This window comes from Bombus terrestris, unplaced genomic scaffold (assembly GCF_910591885.1).
Source record: "Bombus terrestris unplaced genomic scaffold, iyBomTerr1.2, whole genome shotgun sequence".
Classification (NCBI taxonomy): Eukaryota; Metazoa; Arthropoda; class Insecta; order Hymenoptera; family Apidae; genus Bombus; species Bombus terrestris.
In genome coordinates, this window is record NW_025963553.1 from 88,530 (window position 1) to 107,932 (window position 19,403).

General features: G+C 35.4%; 1 protein-coding gene across 4 annotated transcripts; it reads right to left on the reverse strand.

Moving 5' to 3' along the window:
* Positions 1 to 1,793: 1,793 nt before the first annotated feature.
* LOC125387065 lies at positions 1,794 to 19,397 on the reverse strand. Of its 4 annotated transcripts, none has more exons than XM_048414229.1 (4): positions 19,338 to 19,397; positions 11,450 to 11,628; positions 9,405 to 9,553; positions 1,794 to 2,238 (listed from the first exon to the last, which is right to left on the reverse strand). In XM_048414229.1, exons 2-4 carry the CDS (start codon positions 11,529 to 11,531, stop codon positions 2,065 to 2,067), a joined length of 405 nt encoding a protein of 134 aa, XP_048270186.1. In that variant the 5' UTR covers positions 11,532 to 11,628; positions 19,338 to 19,397; the 3' UTR covers positions 1,794 to 2,064. The 4 variants fall into 4 exon arrangements, with proteins under 4 accessions (XP_048270186.1, XP_048270184.1, XP_048270183.1 ...); XM_048414227.1 differs by lacking the exon at positions 19,338 to 19,397 and adding an exon at positions 18,381 to 18,548; XM_048414226.1 differs by lacking the exon at positions 19,338 to 19,397 and adding an exon at positions 13,963 to 15,551.
* Positions 19,398 to 19,403: the final 6 nt, after the last annotated feature.

Here is a 19,403-nt window from a genome sequence, read left to right on the forward strand (position 1 = left end):
TTGTAGCGACAATGGTAACTTGTTTAAATAAAGATTTTATAAATAAAATATTTAAGGTCTAAAATAATAAATTGACACATGTGAAAACATTAAAGCTGTTATCCTTATTCATGGTCTTGTTGCAACGTGTTTAACGAGCGTAACGTAGGCGTGAAAACGAAAACGTTGAGACTCTTGTGGCGTAAAAAGACTGAATTCCTCATAAAAATACAAGAAACGAATACAAGAAACGTGCACATAGTTTATTCTCGATCTTGGATACATAAAACCAAAAAAAAAAAAAAAAAGAAAAAAAAGGAAAAAAAAAGAAAAGAAAAGAAAAAAGAAAAAAGAAAAAGAAAAAGGAACAAAAATTTTTATTGGTTATTTAACGAAACTCATTGTATCATTTTTACTACTCTATATAAAACGTAGAATCATATACTGACGAATGTTATTTCGAATTTCTAACTTTAGAACGATAATTACATATTTGTAATTACCAATAAGTGGTAGTAGCATTAAAAATATGGAATATTCAACGAGATGAAATATAGGTAAGGTATTTAAAAGAAAAAAGATTGAAACGTTCGATGTAAAACGATGAAATTAAATGATTGGATTTGAAAACTTGATTCGGTTTAACAAGTCGATGAAAAAAGTATTCATCGTATGAAAAAAGAATTCATGTTCCTGTCGATATATCAACGACGTGCGCCGTTACTTCCGACTGCTCTGCAATTCAAATGCAGTACTCTAATATACATGGCGAAAGAAATGGAAATTGAGCAATTTAAGGGAACGAATTACTCTCGCGTCCGCGTAACTTCAAAATGTTTCACGTGTCCGTATTTGCGAAACGAAATTCGTCGTTGTCCAATTAACACGCTTGCAGATGCTACATTCACTTTGTTGCATATAGGGCTTAAATATATGAACAAATAGAACGGAGCAACTGTCATTAGCGTAATTTTAACGCGTTAAAATAAATTAATACATAATTTCGTCATTTACGTTTATTACGTTGGTCTACGTTTTTTCATCTACGTCATCTACGGCACCTACGCGAATCTTATTAATTACGTTTTTGGCAGTGTTTGTTGCTATAAATGAAACTTAATAGTTGTTGAAACCGCTCGAAAGTCGTGTTCCTAAATCATTCCCTCGTCTCGTATCGTGTTCATCAAATGGAAAAGGAGATTGTGTTTTAATGAAATCGCTTATTACTATCAATCTTGCTGTGTCACTCGCATAGGAGATGAAAGTGAGGAAGGAGAAAAAAATTAAGGTAAGGTCATCAATGAGCAAAATGTTTAATGTAATTAAAATTGTAATTAAAATTGAGTCCGCTGCTAAATATATTCGATCAAATAGGTATGTTCAATAAACATTCGATCTCGTTCCCTGAAAGCTGTTCCTCGATATCTGGTTGGATACTTTGCGCACGGAAATACAGAGTGTCAACAGTAACAAACCCTCTATGTAGTGTTTTTGCTTTGCCCTTTTGAACAGGTAGATAACATTTTGCTTCGAAAAACGGATATATATTCCACGGATATGCACATACAGAGTATGTGTATAGATATACACATTGATATACACCTTTGTACAAAGTGTCAAAAAAGTATTTATCGCGGTTTTTTTTTCAAGCCATTCTACACCTTCGATTTGATGAAAATTGGTTAAATAAGTGTAGCGCAAAATTGATCTTGACCACAATTTTCAGTGTCAAATTGTTTTTCTATTGCATCATATAGTGCTCATTAGAAAGGAGAGTTGCGTTCTTTTAGAAAAAATGTTTGAAATTTCATTAATACTTAGACTGATTAGATTTTATTCATATTTTAAGGTCAAATATGGAATACAATAACATCAATACTAATATCTACTTTTTTGTGCGAATTACATACTACTACTAATTTTACACTACTTTACTTTTACACTACTTTCTTTACACTACGTTTTACTACTTCGTTAACACACTACATACATACACTACTTCTTTTCCCGATGGCTGAAACTAATCGTTGATGTTTATAAGCTACGAATTTTGTCCACAGCGCCATCGGAATCTTTATTGAGAAATTAAAATACTACAATTACTATCACTAAACTCAGCATCCATAATACACTATGTTTTTCAAGTTTAGATGAACGATTCACAATAACCACATCAGATCCAAACCAATAGCCTGTGTCAACCTCATCCACGCACTGGAACTCGCAACATCGGCGTCCAATGCGGAATTTCTTGCAGCTCTGTAATAAAAAGAAATCGATTAATTGTACGGATCAATCGTCACTAGACTACTCGAAAATCCAGGTCATTCAAAGAATGAAAGAAAAAAGAATTGCTCCAATTCAACCATTGCCTTTGCAAAACTAGTATTTGAGAACCATTGGTCAAATATATTATAACACTAAACGTACATTTCGGGAAGAATAATTTGTGCTATGAAACAAAATTTCATCAGCAGTTTCAACTTAAATATAGATCCGACGATTATTTACGAACAAATAGTATAAATCTTTTAGCAATATGAAATTCGCAATATTTATTCAAATATTTATATTTATAGTACGCCATTAGCAAAGAAGACATGTTTGCGTGCGTTATCGATTTTACGCTTTTGCCACGCAAACATGGAAATTGCGATTCAAAATTGAATTTGCAATGGAAACGGTTGACGTTACGACATCAATAACATATTTCAAAAACATTGATGATATCATACGGAATCAGAGAGATTCTATGAGAAGTTAAACGCATAATCATCCTATTGTAAATAACAGGAACAGAAAGTACACAAGGAATAATACAGAATCATCCTATCATCCTATCCTATTATACAGGATTGCTTTGATTCGAGCTCAAACATAGGCAAATCTGAAAGAATTTTTCGCAGAATTTCCTTCCCCTTTGAATTGGCTTTTATACAGAACGACTTTAATCTTTTCAAGGAAATACCTATAGAGTGTGACGATCTATGATTTTAAATAGAGAGGTATATCTGAAAAGAGGTGGATGTAAAACGTAGCATATAAAACGTAGATCAAATCTTTATTCAAGGATTTTTTCTCTTCGCAGAGAATCAGGTTTTCAAGAACGATCGAATATGTATGTACTCGATTTACACGTGAAGTTGTCATTAAAAATATTGTTGCGTTTAAAAAGATAAATATTGATTTAAATTTAACGAAATTGTTAGTCCAATTGTTTTAAGCTTAAAGATATGTAGGTGTCACATTTATATATTGAAAATCTGGGAGCGGCATTAATTAACAAATCTAGTCACGCGCACACGTACTTTAAAACCATGCTTGAAAATCGATATTCCCTGAAACAATGCATCGTTCTGCGCTTCCAATTTATTTTCGCACGAAGAATCAGTCCATTCATCGTTGCCGTCACCATCGCTACTGTAATCTATATTACTCGAATAAATTCTATATCTTGATTGGAAAATCGCATATTTTAACGAACTTTCTGTGTGTGTGTGTGTTTTTTTTTTTTTTTTTTTTTTTTAATGATTTTAATTGGCAATTTCCGAAATTGAACTATAGCTTGAGAATAAACCGATAATATTTGAGAGTATATATACATACATACATCATGTTTTTGATGGGTTTTGTAGTAAAATAATTGTAGAAAAAGCAAACTTTTTAAGAAAAAATTACCATATTCGAGTAATAAATGATAGAAAATTACCAATGTAATTTAAAACTTAAAAAGAAGAATCTATTACACGTAATAAAGAGAAGGACTTGTTCACGAACGGCAATTCAACAAATACAGTCGTTGCAGAAACATAGTTTTACAAGGGAGAAGAATCTCTCTAGGAACTCGACGATATCACGCCAAGCGAAAATTCAATAAAGTGATTACTAACCGTATTACCAGCGGCAATCGTGTTACGGCAATTCGTAAATAAGTTAGTCGTCTATTTGGAGAAACGTCGCTGGCAATATCGTCACATTTTAATTACGTCAGCGCTATCAATTGGTCTTGGAAGAAAGTTTTCCATTATGTACTTTTGCCCACGGCGTCGTTCCAACAAATGAATCCGAGTTTTGAATCGCTTTCTCTTATATCACGAATTTGTAACGGTGTTTCTTCAAACTTTAAACGATTGTAATGAATGCCTTTGCGTACAAAGACTGATACCTGGTTTGACTAGAAGCTTCAGCTAATTAGTGCCCCAGTTAATTTGGATGTTCACTACCACGCCACTTAAGAAGTGGCTTCGTGTCCGAGCGGATTTCCCCCAGGTAAAAAAAAAAAGAAAAAGAAAAAGAAAAAAAATAGTTAATTTGGATGTTATAAAATGTTATATAACTTATCTAGAAGAACTTATCTTCTACTTGGTAGTCGCATAAGAGAAGACCGAGCCATTGAATCGCTCAAATAGATCAGCTGATTCGCTTAACGTATTTTTACTTCCGATGACGTAAACAAGAGCAGAAAGTACACAAGTAATAATACAGAAATGTCAAATGTACAGAGGAATAGATTTCGTTAAATCATTAGCACGTAACATTTCCTTATAATTCTATTTGTGCATAGCAAAATAGCTTGCGTGCTTTCATGAATTATAATTGATATTTAGAAGCTTTCATGTAGGTAGATATATAACTCGTGTTAATTAGTAATTTAACAATACATCATGACAACATAACATTTTCGTTTCTTCGTTTATCTCGTTATGCGCGTAAACGAATGTGTAAATAAAGACATATAATCAACGATAACATGTAGTGGCAAGCATGATAATTATCGACAAAGGAGAATATTGGTGAAATGATTGTGGTGATTTCACTCGGTGTATCGGTAAATAAACTTTGATAGACATTGCCGGTGAATTCGCTGCCGGTGAAATCGTGTCGATGAAATAATTGTCAGTGATTTAAAGATAACCCAATTTATTGATCTCCCCTTCATAGAGTTGTACGTCTCTCTATAAAACATTTAGCTTAGTCACACTAAACTGAACTGGACTGGACTGCAAGTAAGAAGATTGAAATGCAAAATTCACGTGTGAGATGGAAAGTTCGATAAGGCGATTATGTATATTAACCCGAAAGAAAGCTCATGGCTTTGCAACGCGTTACACGCAACACGGAATTTCCCTCGCTGAAATAATCCTATTACAACGATACGATTTTCCTTAACAGATCTCGCAATGTAATTCTCCCTCTACAACTTTTTATTAGGTTTGAAACACGAGAGTTTCGAAGCTCTGCAAAGTCTCGCGAATCTAGAAATCGAGTTTCAACGTATTTTCGCTTCTTATTTTATAGCTGTTAATAGTTATTATCTCACTCTGCACGTACATCAAACGAGTACTTATGTAAATCCAAAGGAAACGGAAACAACCGAGAATAATTGAGGATAATTCGAATACGTACCAGGCGGCAATACAATTTCTCGCGATTAGTAAAGTGTTTCGCAAAGAAAAAAAAAGAAGGAAAATTGTATCGGAGAAATAGGGGAAAAACGGTGGCGTACATCAAGCAATCTTTATGGCTGTAATACATTTATTATTCATTTATGTTCATTTTCTATCGCGTAACAGACGTTGAAATAACTGGCAGAACGAGCATATAAATCTTGTATCGCTCGACCTGACTTCTCCCGATGGAAAAATATTCACCAGCCTGGGATCGTGCATCGCTAATTACTCCGTTCTACTTTTCGAACGCGTTTCCATCCATACAGAAAAGCAAGAAGGCAAACCCTATCGCACAGTCATGAAGAGATGCAAAAGCAAGAAACCAAGCAACGACATGCCGATCGACATGGTGGAAGCAGTCCTACAGAGGCTATTCACCATGGGACACGGACCCTCCCATTACGAGGGCCGCGAAGAGGCAGAGACCGAAGAAGAAGAAGGCATCAGCTTCAGCGTCGTCATCGGCGAAGGCGATGTCGTCGATGCCGCCGGAAGAATGAACACCAAGAAGGCTGCAGGAGTCGATGGAAGACTCCTGGACTGCTGGAAGCAGGAGCTGGAAGCAAGCTGGAACCAGACTGCTGGAAGACGGCCAGAGTAATACTGCTAAGGAAGCCGGGAAAGGATCGCGTACCGGCCGATAAGCATACTCCCAGCCATGAGCAAGATCTGGGAAAAATGCTTTAAGAAGATCATCGAGAGATGCATCGGAACGGACCCGTTCCATCGGAGGCAGTATGGGTTCAGAAAGAAGAATTAGCTTAGCGAATACCGATAAGAACAGGAAGAAGCTGAAACGGGCACAACGAACGGCCCTGTGCATAACAACGACGGCATACCGTACCGTCTCCCACGCGGCACTTTGCGCGTTGACCGGGAATCTCCCGATCTACATAAAGATAAAGATGCTCGGAGAGACTTACGAGAGGAACAAGATCCATAAGACCAGGATCGACGCGGATGACGGCAACGAGCTGAAAGCGCAGGGAAATGGAGGAACTGGAGGCGCAAGGAAATTAATACCGAGTGCGCTGCTATTTACAAAAAAGAAGATGGACATCGATCATCACACCATGCAGCTGTTAACCGGGTATGGGAGTGTGGCGGCACTCGACAAGCCAAATACCACCACTCGACACTAACTAGTGTCGGACGACGGCAGCGACATCTACAGCCCCCAGTGACAATTACAGCGGACCAGGCCCAACTACTACAACTATCACGCACGTCCAATAAATATATAACGCACACACGGCCACCTCTACAGGAGTTTTGGTGTCTATAGAAAGAGGATTGGCAAGAGCAGCGACAGCAACTGTCTCGACTGTGGAGACCCTAACGACGATGCAGAGCACGCCCTGTTCACGTGCCCGAAGTGAACGGACAGAAGGATTGAGCTGGAGAACGCTCTTGGCGAGAAGATAGACGTGGACAATCTGATCGCCACGGTGACCGCCAAGAACGAGAGCTGGGATAAATTCAGGCAATTTCGCAAGACCGTCATGTCTCACAGGAGGGTGACAACGAAGGCCTTGAAGGAGGCAAGGAGGAGAACGAGAGCAACAACAACTACTCGGAGCAGTGAAGGCAGAGATACAAGACAACAAAGAACCACAGAAGGAGATCAGCCCAGTATTCCGAACTAGCTGAGAAGATGACGAGAGCAATACAGAATATACAGAATAACTGCCCGAAGAAGAAGATACAACGGGGCATGAAAGGACAACCTGATGACTGCCGACAGGTTTTACCGGGGTTGTCTGTCCTCAAAGCAAAGGAAAAAGGAGGAGGGGTTTTTAGTGGGTATGGCAACAACATCCGCCCGAGTCCCACATAACCCAGTGATCCGCATCACTGGGTATGCGTAACAGCATTTTCCCCTCCTCACGCAAAAAAAAAAAAAAAAAAAAAAAAAAAAAAAAAAAAAAAAAAGCTATACACTCTATCAATTTTAAGTTGATAATTTCGTTATTATATAATTTTTCTTAGTCTATACTGAATCCAGGAAGAAGAACTTTCATCCAATTACATACTTCATTAATTCATGAATTATATTCGTTACCGTACGTACAAAAAGAAAGTTGACTGATATAAAAATTCAAAGGATAGAACTTCTAAGCTCGCGATTGGAAACAGATTCAGTTCAATGGTTTAATTTGCCATTTAATTGAATTCTCTGGCAATTTCAGCGAACTGTGGGCTTTAAAAGTGTCCCGCATTCAAACGTAAGACTTCTCCTCCACCTTTCCCTTTCTTTCAATTCCAACCTCAAGTAATTGACCTATTAATTCGACGATATATTTACATGCTCGCAAGGGATTCAAACAACTTCGTTTAACTGCGTTAAATTCGCAATTATAACCAACACGAATGTCTCAATCAATGTGCAACTCGAAACAAATAAAAGATAATTAACTTTTCAATATAACGATTGATATGTTTGATGAAGAAAAATTTATGAATTTTTAAAAACGTCTCCTAGTACATTTAGCATTTTTATGATAAAAACTTAGAACACACACGCACACATATACTATTCCATGAAATGATTTACACAGCTATGAGTCTAATCCTATGATATTATAAAGGGATGAACGAACTTTTCCTAATAAATATAACTTTATACAAAATCTTGTTTAAAAAAATTAGTTTTTTATTCTCATTAAATTAATTTAATATCAGAATATATAATTTTAGTCGTTATCAAAATTTTATGTCAAATGCGTTCATAGATACATATATAAATAAATGTCTAATCCTATGTATTTATTTCAACTGAAATCTTAACTTAAATATTTATTAACAATATTCTGACGAATATGCAATGAAAGATAAAAACAACTTTATTTTTCTTATAGAATGTCTCATGCTTCTTACTCATTTTATGTTTCTCGTTGTCAGTGCGTAACTACTTATCAGCCGCATGAATGCTAAGTTTTACTACTGAGAAACGAAGAGACATATAGATGCAAATATACGCTACCTCGCGTGAAAAAACATCAGATACATTAACCAGAAGGAATATCCGATACATATAAAATTCATAGCGTAGTTATTTATACATACGGAATAATTCTTTCTGTATGAAATATTCTTTCTTCTGAATTCTTATTATAAATGTATGTCCATTTCCTACCTTAAAATGTCTCTCCTTTGAAAAACTCCATTTAAATATAACGATTAACAAAATATTACCAATAAAAATATTAAAACGAGATGCTGAAATAACCTCTTAATGAAGCACAAATGATTATTTCAACTTTAATTCTGTTAAATTTGAATTGAATCATTTATAAACCGAACAGGTGTATAAAATTTTATTGCGTAAAAATCGTGAAGCTGAAAATTAGGAACGAATAACGAATGAGTAACCTAGTTTCATTAAAAGGTACGTGTACGCCGATCCGCGTAACAACTTCGACACTCCAATTATTATAAAGCATGTATCCTTCAGAGATTTTTTGCGCGAACGCAAGATACCTTTTACACGTGCAACTGAATAAGTGGAACGTGATTTTCAATATTTCTTCTTGTAGAACCTGTAACAACGTAACTGTTTCACGAATATTTTCCCTGACACTTTTACAACGATGCGTAGAAATCTCCTTTTCTAATTAATAATTTCAGCATTTCTCTGAACAGTTTCGTTGCGATTAAAAAATATACAAAGCTTACGACGTGCTTGTTTAAAAATATTTATATGGAACAAGATTTCGAATTTGTCACATCAATCGCGATCTCAGCAGGTGTAAATTAATTCGTTCTAATGAACGAATAAATTGAACGGCTCGTGACAAAAATTATCCCTGTCCATGTTTGTCTTTCTAAAACTAATTCAAGGCGAGTTAAATGAATCGCTGTGTACCCTATTCGCGCAGCATGTGTTTTAACGACCAGCATGCAAGCGTTAACGGTGTACTTTAGTTTCTCATGGTTGTGTTCAGCTGGTTGCTCTTAGAATGAGCATATACTTACAAAAGGAGGTGAACAGAACATAGCCTGGCACCATTTTGGCTCCATATGATAGCAGACGCAGAGGTTGCAAACCGATGGTCCCGGCACGTACGTCATTCCATGCGAGACGGCTTTTCCTTCAAAATCAGTACAATCTTCTCCTAAAGCCACTGAAAACGATTACCAGCGTCAATATCTTTGCCACTCGACAATCGTACGCGCAGTTACGCTAACCGTTTTAACGCCACGCAGCGTGATCGCTCTATTCGCGTACGGTGGTAAATTGTGCCACGATGTATGGTCACGATCATTAATTCGCAACGCGCTCAAGCGTGCTCGTCGCGAGTCATATCAGAGTTTCCTCTCGTAATTACTTGTTTTTCAAATAATCATAAACCAAAAAAAAAAAAAAAAAACCAATATAAAAAATTACCTCTTGAATCGGAAAACCAAATCCTGCATTATAGAATGTTATCACGCAAACGAAACGCAGAGCATAAATGAAGCGCGAGCACGTCGAACGGTATATTTCGATGAAAAAAACAGGATGAAAAAGGGCAGCGCGATCGCGTCGATCGGTACTCCTCGCAAATAAATAAACGAAGCGCTAGCGCGCTGCATAGCACAAACCGATACGGAGTCTTGAAACATCCGACACTAAAACGGTTAATAACATTACGAAAACGACCGTACCAGGAAATTTTTGTTCAACGGATCCGCATTGCGGCTATCACGATGCTTCTTCGTTGCATCGATGCTTCATCGATGAGATTAAAGCACCGTTGAAATAGGTTATTCGATTTCTTACATGGGGAAAAAGTTTTTATATCGTGTTTGCTGTTTTACTTCGCAAGTGTGCTTCACAGTATACGTTAGAACTCCAAGTCGAGCTATCCGAGTTAAAGTCTCTTGAAACTTAAAACGGCGCTTAAAGGATATAGGTATAATAGAAGGTTCGTTTAATATTCAAAAGTGTATATACGTACATATACATTTGAATAAAAATAGCGGATAATCTCAAGTAAAAAAGTAGGTTCGTGTTAGTAAAATGGTTTCAAAATACTTGTCAAAAGTCAAACGACTTGACTAATTAAGAATGGATGTAAGAGATTGAAAGCAAAGGGCATCTAAGAGTATCAATTAAGTAACAAACTCACGGTGACAAAGAGGTTTTCACTCGATCGAATTCAAATAAAACGGTTAATTTGAGCGAAACTTTAGGTACACGAGAAGCGACACGCGTCCTCAAGGACTACGAAGGTTCTACTCGAACGAATGAAAACTTTTCTCTGGCCCGGTGTGTATACACAAGACGTGCGAATTTAAAGTGCAGATTGTATTAATTGAAATAATTGCTTGGTTTGATCAAATTAATCGTTTTAAGCTGAAATGACGAAGGTCATCCAAGTAATTGATGTCCACTGTAATTATTTGTTAATCGCGCGTGGAATCGGAACGATTCGACCTCGTTCCAACGCGAATCGTTACTAAGGCAGAGACGACAATTAATAATTGTCGCGTCATTTGTTCGATCGTGTTCACAAATTCAAATACGGCTGAGTGGCGGAAACCATTTATAACACGTCCCGTACCGCGTAGGTCGTATACATATCTCAGGATGAATTTTTCGTACTTCGCCGCATATATTCTCCATGTTAGACATACCATAAAATATTTCGTGCAATCCCGTATTCCTGTCTAATGTCAGGAATTCTCTTTCCATAGGTCTGCGTTTTCCATATTATCTATTTTGCTTATCAGTAAACATTCTTACAATTTGTGATTAATACTGTACGTACAAGAACGTTAAGTTTTTGACGTTGTAATATTTCACATGAAATAATAATGGCTGTATATCGACTAACTTATTAATTAATTAAATTCGTGTATATCAAATTTCCTATCATTTAATACTTTCGTGTAACTACAGGGATTTGATACTATGAAATGAAATATAAAACTTGGTAAAAAAACGCGCTTCGTTAGGAAATGAGGGTAATGATGCAAATATTTTTCGTAGCCATTATATAGAATTTCGATGGTATAATTAATCAGTATCAACTTACCAGCCCCTAACGGGAAGATAGTGACGAAAATAGTCTGCAAACAGATGATCGTAGCAAGTATTTTCGCATACAAGTCCTTCATGGTTGTAAAGGATCAGGAAATTTGTTGCTGTAGAATGGGAAAATCAGGTGTTTTAATATAAGTTGTGCGGGCACTGGAGTGCGTAGACCAGAAATATCTGCGACAAAAATCAGAATACATTTGTTTTCACATGATTGGATCAATTTTGTGTAAGACTAAGCTGATTGAACCTAACACGGGATAATTGTCCAACTTACGACCTTAACAAGCCCGCTTGATTCCCTATAAGTGCTTGAAATTGATGCTTGTATTCTTTCCAGATTAACAAGCTTTGCCCCCCCCCCTCCCTCTCTATTTCCTTAGATCGAGTTAGACTGCCACAACATATTATCTTTCTTCTTTTCTTTTCTTTTCTTTCGATCTTTTAAAGCCTTAAATCGTTGGTTATTATAGTGTATACATTCGATTACTCTGTAAGTCGTAAGTACATGTTTTACGTTATTTTTCATTTTCCAGCTAAATTCCACAAAAACAAGAAATATACTTCCAACGTGTTTTCACGTGTCTCTAGCAAAGATCTCAAAAACAAGTTGCGGCGCAATTTAAAACGACAAATAGCACCGTGTGTCTCGTTGTGGCAACGCACGCTTCGTCAGCTTTTTAAAAGCGCTCTCTGTCTGCTTTTTTCTCTCTTCACCGCCTATTCGTTTTTTCTTAACGAGTGAAACCGTTTTTACGAGGACGGGAGCACAGAAATGACGTACTGGCAATTCTGTTTCGTGATGACACAAGCAGCCTGGTTTCAGTGAATTAAACCTGGCCCCAAGCTTCCAATTATCTCTCCCTTCCTTTCCTTTATTTTTCCCTTCTATATCGAGTTTGAGGTTTTCTAAATTTCCATTACAATCAACTATGGCTTTTCTTTATTTTATATGTTAGCCGATGATTCATGGCAAAAGCGTCGGCTGTAAAAATATTTGGAGTCGCAACAGCAACAAGTGTGTTTTCTCAAACAGAAAATATTGGAAGCGTACTCGTTGGCAAAACAGTTCACGGATAGTTCGTCCTCTGCTTGTTATTTGTTTCAATACCGTTAGCAAATAAATTCATGAAACATAGTGGTATCGCATAAATTGAAAATAAAAGCTTTGCGTATACTTGGTAGTTGAACTTTGGCTATTATACGTATGTTATATATATATATATATATATAGAAGATTGCTTAGAATTTGGAGCTTAATAACATATCTCAAAATCATTGACATCAAAAAAGGTGAACCTTACTTACCAAATTTCCTTCCGTCAAATGATACATAAAAATTGAAAAAAATAATATACATAGTTTTGACTTTCTTCCGCATTATAATTTGAATCACTCGATTTATTCGACTAAAGATAATCAAGCAATAACCTCACTTTACACGTATTCTCATTAAGTGAAATAGATCACATCAGGGATTTTCAAAAGTCGATGGAACATTAATAGCGATTAATTATTTATGGATGTATTCTGCACGGTTAAAGCAATCGCCTAGTGAATTATCGAGTTCCAGGAATATGAGCGGTAAACAGGATTGCAGCTATAAATGACTCTCTAACGTGTATATTAGAGATGAATTTGATCATTTATCCTCATAATATGAAATACGCTTTTAAGTGGAAATCATAATTAACAATTTCTGGCAGCGAAAAGTAAATAAATCGATACGTTTAAATCAATATTAGAATTTCTTAATATTTTTATCAAATATTTTTATCAAATATTTTAACATCGTAGAAGTGTCGTTGGAGAGAAATATTAGGTTGTTCGAAATGTTTCTTTCGTTTTATAAAGAAATGATAGATGTACGATATTTTTTGCTTTATATTATTTTATTGAATTATGTGCGATCCACCTTTCTCCAATTTAATATAAAATAACATAAAAGAAAAAATGTTGTGTATCTATCATTTCTTTATAAAACGAAAGAAAATTTTGCGACAATCTAATAGAAATTTAGCTTTAACACAATATAAAAATGGATTGTTATGCCCCTAGGAGATAAGAACAATATGATTAATATTAATAATGAATACGTTAACGTAACGTAAAGCAGCTTTTGCAGAAGGCTATTACCTGAAAATGTTTACTAAAGAATGATAACATGAATTTTCTTAAGTATCCCATTTGATACTTAATCTACTTTGTAAATACTGTACGTCCTAACTTTGAAAGAATGCAATTTTAGCCAGAATGTTTCAAATTACCTAGCTAGTTTCCTATTAATTAATTACCTAGTTTCCTTGTAATATAATTTATATTTACATTATCTCGCGTAATTCTTTCCACTTTATTGACTTCTAAACGTTAATGTAATATAATTTTTATAATATAATTTTAATCAAAGTTATTTAAAATTTGTAGTATCTCATCCCTACTAGAATAATATTAACAAATGTGCAGAGCTCAAGTCGAATAACACCGGCTCAGATAAATGATCATCAAACTTACTTTTGTTATCGTCGATGTCAGTGATTTTAAACCAGCCAACGTCCATGGCAATCAATATTATTTAGCCGGTCTTAACGCAATGTAAAAAGCAAAGAAAAGAGGAAGGAAGGAACAGGGAAACAAAGAGATAAAACGAATTTTTCATTTTCTCGAAACTAGATCGAGTTTCAAGCTGCTCGTAAAAGAGTCTGTAGCCAATCCGACTAAATTCGACGAACCGCGCTTTAAAATTCCCAGAGAACTGTGATAACCATCGAAATCTGTACAATTTGTCGATTCATCGCTTGATTAAAAAATGGAACAAAATGAGGCTGATCAGCCGAACTTCTTTGAACTTTTAATGATCCTTATCGTTATACCCTAGGTTGAATGCTACGATATAAGCCGAAACAGCTATAAGTAGGGTTCACGTGATTGCCGGCATCTATTATTCACGCGTTACACATTCGCCAGACAGACGCGTCTAACGGTTGACATTGTTTTCTACCCTCAGTTCCAACGCAATTACGTTGCTACGTGCAATCAAGTCTCGAGTGAAGCTAATGATAAGTTGTTGTTCGATCCTACACAATTACTAAAATTATTCAAATTAAACTAATTTAGTCTAAAAAAAAAAAAACAAGTAATTTCGTTATATATTTCCTTTCATAATAAGCCATGGTTGGAATATAGTAGCTGACGAAAATATTCGTATATTTGTAGAAACATTTTAGGGCTGTATTATGCATAACGGCACTATAGAATTAATACTGTAACAGAATTCTACTATCATGGTTATGCTGGTAATATTCGAAACAAATCTGAAAATCTATGTAGATGTTGTAAGATATTCAGTACGAGTACTGTGCATTACTGGTATGTACATAATCACGACGAGATAAGGAAGCTACTGTTCTCTATTGCTCATCGCTACCCGTTGCTAGTAGCAACGTACTATGCATATATATCTCGTAAAGATTTTAAATGTAGCCAACGAGACCATTTTTAATATTTGACTATCGTGACCCATTACAGTTTCATCACTTTCAATTAATTGAACACGACCCGCACCTTAAGACTAAAATACACAATATAAGTATGGCACAGAAAATCTTTTAAAATTTACGGACGACTATTTATGGTATTTAAAGGCAGCAAAGATAATAATTAGCTGCGGATTTTCCTCGAATCGTAGCATACGATATGGAATCTGATTATTAAAAATTACAGTGGAAATACAGTGGATTTCCATAAGATATTCGTGCTTGTGGCAATATTTGTGGAAATAAATTCTTAACCCAAATGGACAACCTCGATATTCGAGAAATTTTGTGAAGCTGACGTCAATGGCGATATGTACTGTTGTTGTGCTATCATTTCATAGTAAGCTGTATTGATTGCACTTCTATTCACGGAATTGATTTATTCCACACAAAAGTTGACAACAATAATCGAAAAAAGAAAAATATATTACCGCCTTTCACATCAGCATACACAAGCACATAGGATTTCACACGAATATACACACTTGTAAATTCGACGAAACGATCAAATTTAATTGTTTTTCGATTTTTCGGGCATCAAGTACTACATCAAACGTTACACATCAAACGTTAAAATACGGCGAGCATACAAAATGTACAAACCACTCTAAATTAATTAACTTTGAACGTTATTGATTAATTAAAAAAAACCACTGTTGCGTTGAGTTTTACATTTTAAAAAGTTGTTATCCGTTTTTGCTTTGTTTAAAACTAAAAATAGGACTACGTTCATTGTAAGTCGTAAATATCCCTTTTATTTATTTAAACAAACAGATATTTAAACAAACAATTTATAAATATATAATTTATTTACGTATATTTGTAATATCTGTTTTATAAATTTGTACAACCATTTATCCATTTATCTATTTTATTTGCATGTAATTTTTATAGACTTTTTTTGTTTTTTTAAAGAACGAAAAATTGTGATTCTATTTTAAGACATGTCAGGCTGAAGCGATACGCGATATATATTTCTATTCGGATTTCACCGTCGTCGTAACCGATGCTATTGGAAACGTTTCACAATAGACGTCTTAGAAGCGCTTGCAATGTCCGTCATGTGTAAGGCTCTACCACTGAATCGCGGCTGCCATTTAGTGATTAAGGTCGATCACTTAGAGACGTTAATCCGCCATAATGGTGAGCAATACATCGAAGCCATTATTGAAAGCATAGTTACGCTTTAATTTCATCGATCTTATTCACAAATAGAAGTGTACAAATTATAGGATTTCTAAATATTTAGTTTAGTTAAAAGGAGATATGAAAATGACAGGTATATTCAAAGGATAAAACAGAACCGTACGATTGTAAAGTTTCAAATCATTATAACTATTTAAATTTGAAAAATCCTACTATATTTATACAATATATTTTTATTAAGAATGGAAGAAATTTCGAAAAATCCGCCAACACTTTTTGCTGTCGTCTTGAAGCACACCATATGTTAAGCTTCTTCGTCGTTACAAATTTTATCGCGGATGTAACGAATGTTTCGAACATGTAGCACGCACGCGTCAACGCCTACATTTGGATTTTAAATATATGTTTTATGCATTAAATGTATTTGTACTTTCTTGCGCAATTTCTTTTAATTTGTTACGATATGGAGGGTTTAATTACGTTTAAGATATCTATCTGTGAATCCTTTAAATTCAAAGTTCTTTAAAAAATTACGTTACGTAAAATAATCGTTTTTCCACTTTATTGTATCATAAGATAGTTACTTAAATTCATATTACTTAAAGAATCTTTCTACAGAAAGAATAAAAAAGAATAAAATCCTATATGTTAAATTTTACGTGGTTGATGGAATACATAGCGATGACGAGAACTAACTACAGACAACAAGAAACTATTAGCGAAGGCAACTGGTGACTATGAATGTCGTCTCTATAATATGCGGCGACTAAGGAGAACAACTACCAACTACGGATAACAAGTAACAACCAACTGTCTCGTTTCTAAGAGGCAACTAACTTGCAAATTTAAATCCTCCTTTGATGGTTTCTGTAGCGCGATATACGTCTTGAACGTAGTTAAAGAATATGGTCGCTGCTGAATGGCGATTTGACAGCAAGGCGATCCCGCCAGTTCAAAGCTTGACATTGCAAGCTACCGAAAACCATTAATCTTGTTATCGAATATCTAGCTTTCAGAAGAACCCTTGTGATATGATATGACGTCATGACATTTTTATGACGAAGATGAACAAACACCGACCTCTAACGAAACAAATTTTTATTAAGTGCCGTATGTGGGTTGCAGGCCGGCCAACCAAGGAAATTTATCGAATGTATAAAGTAAAATATATACGAATATATTCGATATATCATAAAATGCCCGCGTTATATCGTCTAACAGCATAAAGAAAGCTGAATTTAAGGAATTAAAAAATTGAAATACCAATTATAAGAGAGTTAATTAAATTCAAACCTATCGATCTATCTCATAAAGACCTATATTTCCTGGAAATTGATATCTTCCGAATTCTAAATTCTCCTTAGAAAGTATCATAGAGAAAATATGAAACTTGAAAAGCACATCACGCTGATGCCTCGATAAACCGTCGTGTCGATAAATCCATGTGTCCGAGCGATGAATTTTCCCCAAACAACAAAAAACTGAAGGGAAATCTTCTTTGAAGAACGTGACAAGGTAGGGGAAGCGGGAACAATGATCACGCGATAAACTGATGGTGTACGTATAGAACGAGTGTTGCGAGAGAATTATCGAGAAACAAAAAAAGAAAAAATAATCGTTGGCCGGCGCGACTATACGCTGTCGACGGGCAAACAGCGACTGAGACTAACTGAAACGAACTCTGTCACAGTATGAGCACGGGCTGCGTTCGCGGGTCGATCGAACACGTTCTGCGCCTCTCCTCGGCACCGGCGTCAAAGCCACCCCCGATGGCTGCAACGCACTGGTGCACTTGCAACATCAACCACTGGTCCTTCCTTTTTCGTGTGATATTATACCAGCATCTGTGATGCCATTTCAAAGACCGCAATCAAAGCATTAAATGCCAGATTAAAGCGACGCGATAATATTACCCCAATATTCGTCCGCAAATGTTACCGTATAGATCTTTAATTAAGCATTATTATGCTTCGAATAATTTACTATCACATGTTCCACAAGAAAACATATGTTTCACTTTTCCCCGTAGTATGATTGTAATTTATAACAAATATTTATAATTTATAATTTAAAATATTTATAATTCATTGAAAGTATCTTCCTGTCACGATTATAGGCGTAAAATGTCAAATTAAAAGTAAAAAATTAAAAACATATGGTATCCCGAAACCAAACGTACGACATGGCGAATCACGATGATACGATAAAAATTGATCTATGTCTTGATTTATTCAAACAGAACGAACTTACTCGAACTTTTCCAGAATAAACGATTTATTCGATAATATCCGTCACCAGCTTCTCTTCCTTCAACGGTAACAACTGACACCGAAAGCTCGAGAGACCCGAACGGTGAGACGTACCCAGAAGCAATGCGGTTACCTGGGCAAAGAGTCCCAAAGACTAAGGACGTGGGAAATTTCGAGAAACGGAAATGGAAACTGGAGTGGCGCGTCAATCAGCACTGACGGAACCTAATAAAAATGGAAAAAACCAAACTAATTCGTTTCACAAATTATTAAAACGATATTATTCAAAATTTCACTTGATTTTCTCACTGCACACGTCAATATTTGTCGAAATATCAATATTAAAAAGTTAATAAAAAAAATATCCTCTTTCTTCATACCTGTCTTTCTCCCGGGCGGCGAAGGAATACTAGAATGTTCGAGAACAACGGATACTTTTTGATTTTATCTCAATATCAATTTCAATCTTTTTAAACGAAATATGATCTGAACGATGAAACGTTTGATCATATAATGTTCTTCGTTCGATGCTAAAGGAAACTGAGAAGAAACATCGAAAATTCATTAATAAAACGAATTTCTTTGTTTCTGTGAGATAATAAACTTGATATACGTATTGATTTTTAAAATCAATATAGCTAACCAATGGGCACACTTTTAACAAGGCTGATGGAACATACCAAAAATCTTTCAAGGTGGTCTTGGCAACGGAAGAGTCGAAAATATGAGAATTATAAATGAAAAATTCTAATATTTTACAGCTGGCAACGATAAAGAACTCCAGATATTCTCCTAATTAATTTACAACAAATTCGCGTATATGATCGATAGCTGACGTCATTGTGTCCCACAGCTCTTGTAAAACGATAAGAATTTCCTGGAAAAGCTTGTAACCACGAAATGAAAAAGATGATAAAACTTCTAACAAGAGTACTGAGACGAGCAACTTTGTACTTACCCCTTCGGAGTAGGGAACGTGATTAAACGTCCGCGAGTTCGAAACTTTTGTAAGTCACTGCACGGC